The sequence below is a fragment of the Lissotriton helveticus genome, chromosome 2_1 (genome assembly GCF_964261635.1).
Source record: "Lissotriton helveticus chromosome 2_1, aLisHel1.1, whole genome shotgun sequence".
In the NCBI taxonomy this organism is placed as follows: Eukaryota; Metazoa; Chordata; class Amphibia; order Caudata; family Salamandridae; genus Lissotriton; species Lissotriton helveticus.
Window position 1 is genome coordinate 1,030,051,999 of NC_136059.1, and position 6,000 is coordinate 1,030,057,998.

General features: G+C 39.3%; 1 protein-coding gene across 1 annotated transcript in view; it reads left to right on the plus strand.

The window, feature by feature from the left end:
- The window catches only part of SLC28A3 (solute carrier family 28 member 3), a 304,012-nt gene extending 298,822 nt beyond the window's left edge, over window positions 1–5,190 (plus strand). Inside the window, exon 18 of the mRNA XM_078677411.1 lies at window positions 3,562–5,190. Coding sequence (XP_078533537.1) covers window positions 3,562–3,691 — 130 coding nt within the window. The 3' untranslated portion in view covers window positions 3,692–5,190. The remainder of the gene's footprint in view (window positions 1–3,561) is intronic.
- Window positions 5,191–6,000: the final 810 nt, after the last annotated feature.

The window sequence follows — 6,000 nt, forward strand, 5'->3', positions numbered from 1 at the left end:
AGGGAATTCTAAATTTGGTGGCAGGCAGCTAGTAGAAGTGTCTTAGCAGATTGGGGTCGATGTGTCACATTTTACATGATCTTCCAAGTCTGTTATCAAAACAGCCCCTATCGGGCAACATGGTGCCAAAGATGTTCACAAGAGATTCTGGGAGCCCCAGTTCTCACACAGGCTGGTGAGGATGGGAAGAGCCAGTTATCAGAAATTGCAAACAGCCAACTAGTGAATATGTTTGTAAAGTCTTTTTGAATTCTAGTTTATTTTCTCCCAAACAGGTTTCTAAGACATTAGCTCTATGGTACTTAATTTCCCATATGGTTTTCTCCTCTCTCTTCCAACACACAAGAGGATTTCAGCTCACCGGTTAACTGAGACTCCTTCCTCTGCTTAGAGGTTTCCCCTGTGGCCCACTCTTCTCAATTTCTAGGTGCATTATGGTACCCTTCCTCTCCAAGGTCCTGCATTTCTCAGCATACCATTTCTCACAACACAGATGATACCAGTGCTCCATATTCCTGGATCCCCAGTAAGCTATGGATAACTTCATAGGTCAGCGCTTCAACTAGGCGTAATACCTTATCAGGCCAGAAGCACCCTGTGCTTTGATAGACTCCAAGTTCTCCCATAATCAGACAACAGTGATCTTCAGGCATGAAGGCTCTAAATGTTCTGATCAATTTGGCTCAAGAACTGGTAGGACTGCTTATTCACAAATTTTCAGAGAAAGGATCCCCCCCAGACAGGTGCAATCTCCCTGTCTGCTTACAAATCTCTATTCCGAATGCCAAGGTTGAAGTCACCTCACTCCTTTCTCTCCAAACACATACGTGTCCTAATCTGTGAGGCCTATTTAAAAATGATCTTTTGTAGTACATTAGTAGGAGTACTATACTAGCACTACACACTATTCCCAAACCTATGACCAAACATCTCCGATTCTGCCTCTCCTAAATTTTGTATGCAGGGATCTCCGTCGGACTGCAGAGATCTCTGTACATGTAGGTTTACGTTTTAGTAGTAAATGTGGGAGGGACAGGGGAGTGGCTGGAAAATTGGGAATACTTGCTATTAAACAGGAGGGGTTAAGGGAGGGGTAAAGATGTGTTAAGATAGAGAGAAAGGACAGGTTTTAGAGAGAGAGACACGAACCCACCCAAAAAAGAGAAAGCCCATTTATGTTCACAAACTACTACTGCCAAAAAAGACCTAAAACCTACATAAATGTACTCCTGCTCAGGGCTGGAGTAGAACCAGCACCACCCATGGCCACTCACAGTTACTATAGAAAATAATGGAAGGGAAGTAGAGAGTTAAAATAAAATGGCGTAGGAAATATTGTTAAAATATTTTATTTAAACCTTTTGAAAATATGGACTCAATATACACAAAATATACATACTTTTTTATGTCAAAAAATAAAAAACATATATTAATATAAATAACTTCTTTTCAATTTAAAAAAAATGTAAGTTTAAAAAACATTATTTAATTCTGCACTAAATACGTTTCATAACATTTAATATATAATAATTGAATATAAACATTTAGGTGGTTAGTTTTATAAAGACATCTTTAAAAATATTTTAATGTAATTTAATAGGCATAAATTAATTTCCTTTTTTATTTAAAATGTAGTTAATAGTGTAGTAGCATTTTAAAAAGATATACTACATTTAAAATATATATATAAAATTCATTTATATGAGCATGTCCCTTACAAATATTCTTTGGTAACTTTTGAAAATTTCCTTACAGTTTTCCACTGTTAAAAGCAGAGGTCTCCGCCAAGTGTGCAGAACGTTCAATATGGTTGTAAATCCATTACTAATTGCAACCTTATGGTCATATATAATGTTTTTACTGATTCCACCCACTGTTTCAAGGGTTGGGGACAAATAAGTCTACACTTTTCAGTAAATTTACACTCATTAATGGGGAATAACCAAAAGTAGTAAAGTTACTAACAAATGTAAGAGTAAACTTACACATGTAGATTTACACACATGTAAGTTTATCATTGTGAGTAGGGCCCAGAATGTATATCCATGAACCCCACTCATTAGTCAATCCCTCACCAACGTGAGCAACATAATCAAACCCATAAATGTGGCCCCACTACGCTTATCTAATCCTTTTTAAATTCCTGATATAGAACAGAAGAGAAGGTTGATTATAGGTGAAGTGAGGATCCCCTCTATCTAGAGCAAAAATGTTTCATACCATATCATTACTAAACTTACCAGCTTTGAAAGGATAAAAACTAACATTAACAGTCTCAATGCAGATTTATCGGCCTCAGGCCAAAATAAATGGTTGTTTTTATGTATTGCCGCTTAAGCCCAATTCTTGCAAACGTTTAATGTAGTTCTTTTGTGGTACACGATCTATACATAAATGATATTCAAGCAGAGCTGCCTGACACATTTTCAAACTTTGTGGGCTGACACTGGCCCAAATGCAACATTAGAAGGAAGTCTGTACCTCTCCTGTTGTCTCATATTGGACAAGATATTGAACTTTCCACCTCTACTTGAAAGCCACGAGTTCTTTCTTTCAAGGTCATTTAGACTGTGTTGGTTGGACCTCTGGCCTACTAAGCCAGCTGAAGTTATGGCACTGCTCCTCTAGCGGAAGACTGCCCATCATAGTTTGGGAGTGGGGCAACCATCTCTATGACCTGATGAAGCTGTGCTGGCAGGCCACCAAGTTAAATGTGCACATCAATGGACTCAGCTGAGACTATACAGATGTCAAAACAGCTCTTCTAACCCCTCAAAAGAACTGAAAGAACTGTGGGGCAGACTTACAAACCCTTGCATCACTTTTGAGCCGCCGTTTTGTCACTTTTGAGACTCAGCTGCGGCGTAAACAATGCGTCCAATTTACAATGTGATGCATCTAGGGATATGCGTCCTGTTGTAAAACCCTGTGTCACATTATACCTGCGTTAGGTATAATGTATGCAGGGTGGACATTCCTACGCAGGAAAGCCCTGCTTGAAGCATGCGTAAGAAGTGACGCAGTACAATAAGTATAGACCCCAACATGCATTGCTGGAGTAGCTTTGTGCTTGCAACACGACTCCAGCAATGCTTGACTTTTGGGCCAACTGACGCATCTGTCGATCCTTGCGCCAGGTGTGTCGTATTGTAATTACGGTACATTCATGGTGGCGCAAGGGTATCGCAGGCTGGTGCAGGGAAACTGATGCGTCAGTTTCTTATAAATCTGCCCCTGTATGTTTAGAGGGATAAAGCATCACCAAAATATGGCAGTGTTCCTCCTCTGAATGAGCCCCAATGCCTTTGTGTCCAGCTGTGAGGGAGAGTAGCACTGCATGGTCAATTTTCATAAAGCATGTAAGATCTGATTCATGTCCCAGAGGAGATCAAATTGGAATGGGTCTATATGAAATAAGAAATCTGGGTCATCAAACAGTCACTTGAATATCAGAGACTAGGTTTTCTCTGACCCATATGGTAGTTAATCCAACCGAATCATCTGTCAACCTATGTATCCACATATTTTTGTTCTAACGCATTACATTTATATCGTTCACAGCACGGTTGCAAGCAGTCCAGAGAACTTCACTCTCGGAGGAAACTACAGCACAGCCTCCCTGACAGGATGTTGCCTCATGGTGCCTTCTCCTTCATTAAACTGCAGTTGGTTTACCGTACAGACTCTGTGAGCAGTACTTGTTGGAACATGGATGTCCTTCATGCAACTGGACTGTTTTAGAGATAGCACAGAACTAAAGGCAAGCCTTTTTAATAGAAAACATTATTACCATTCCTGGAATTGTTTCAGATTTGTGTCTTGCCTATGTCACCTGGTGGGGAGCAGCATCAAGAAGAACTTTGACAGCGAGAGGAAATACAGAACTATGACGGTGGAGGTTCAAACTGACGTTTTTCATGAGATGTCAGCGTTTGTGGTTTGTGGGACCTGCGTTATTATTTATGCAATAGATCAAGAGATGGAAAGAGACAGGCTGTGGAACAGAGAGCGTAAGAGGCCCACAGACAGCAAAAAAAGGACTTGTTTCCAAGACACTGCACTCTAATCTACCTCTAAACTTCTCTTTTGTCTAAGAATGACCTGATTTAGAGTTTGATACTCATGGAAAATCGGTGTTTCTGGAGGAAAAGTCTTCAATTAGGAGGAGAATGCTCGAGCTGAATTTCCTTAACAACAATGATGGGGGTGGAGGAGAAAACTCTTCCGGTGGATCCTCCTGAGGATTCACCACTTTCTTCAGAATGATTTTCTGTTGCTACAATCTCTAAATCAAGTTGAATTGTTGGTGTATATCAGAATATCAAGGTCATAAATATCGCCTACAAATTATCGACTACAGAATATGAACTAATATATTGACAAAGTATGTGTGTGTAGGTATGTAAAGTTATACTATTCTTAACTCATGAGGCCATACCACATAAAGTGAGCACTGGACTTGCTAATTTTAGACAGGACTCTGACAAAGTTTTGCACTGCCTAGAGTCTTAAATCAATGAAGAGCTCGAGCAGAAGAATTATAAAACTTTTTACATGTAATGATTTTTTGCTGTAAATGTACCAGTATTTTTGACATCTGTAAAGGAAAGCAAAACGAGCTCTTGCGAGCTATAATGTACACAGAAAAAGGAAAAATATGCTATTTGTATTTTTATAAGGTTGTGAATGTGCCAAAGCAATGGAAGTATATCTGAATAAACTTGCACTATAAACATATATTTAGCAAGCACTAATTCTGATCAATTTGACCATTACATAGGCTATTCGAATACAAAACACTTAGTAAATAGAAACTAAATGTACAATTATTATTGAAAATAAACATGTGTAGTTAAGAATAATCTTCTATCTGCAGATACAATTTGTTGCGACAAAATACATAAACATTTTATAAGGGACTCTCACCATCCACACCACTCATATACAAATACATACACACAAGTAAAAAAAACATGGATGTAGTCTTGTCCGAGGTGACAGCAATTCAGGACTCCAGAAAGCAGATACATAATAATTCAACCTTCATCCACAGCTTCCAGTCCCAACTGCCTCACCTCTAATCATAACAGATTCCAACATTGAATACGGAATGCAGAACTCATTGACCCAACAAATGAACCCCAGAGAAGAGCAGAGCAGATACTACAATGGGCGCTGTAGTTGTTTGAGTTTGTAGGTGAACTTTTTCACTACTTTGTACTTCTCTAATGTGACACGACACATGTAGGAGAGTCCAAAATATAATATATTATAATCTGAAATAACAAAAACTCCAATCACAACCTAAGCCAAGAAAGAGGCAACCCTGTTCAGAGCTTTGCACCTGAGGGGTAATAATTTGGAAATGGAGAAAAGAACACCAATCAAAAGACAGAAATACCACCACCATGTGTTAAGAAAAAAGGTATGACTTCCCAGTGGAGGCCCATCCAGGTGAGAGGATAGCAACCAAACTCCTTACAATTCTTTTACTTTCAAATTACTCTTAATCCTTTTAAATGTAAGCCAGGAAATTATCATGGAATCCGAAACAATTATAATGAATAAGCTGAATAATAAAAAGAGAGCACACAAAATGCTAGCCAGGCTGCATGTTTATGTTTAGGTTTTTGAGATTTTTATTGCGCGCAAATACCCGAAGGTGTCTCGGCGCATATCGGACTTCCTGAGATGAAACTACCCTAAAATCATTGATCGAATAACCACGTTTTCAGGAGTTTTCGGAAGATAGTGAGGGTTGGACTGGATTTGATGGGCAGAGGAAGGGAATTCCACAGCCTGTGGGTGGCTACCAAGAAGCGTCTATCTCCCCAGCTGGTAGTTCTGGTATGCGGAACAGCAAGAAGATAGGTGCTGGCAGAACGAAGAGATCTTTGTGGGGCATAGATTCGTAAAGCATCTTTGAGGAACCTTGGTCCAGAGTCATGAATGGCTTTGTAGGCGATACAAAGTGCCTTAAATTTGAACTCTTAACTCGTA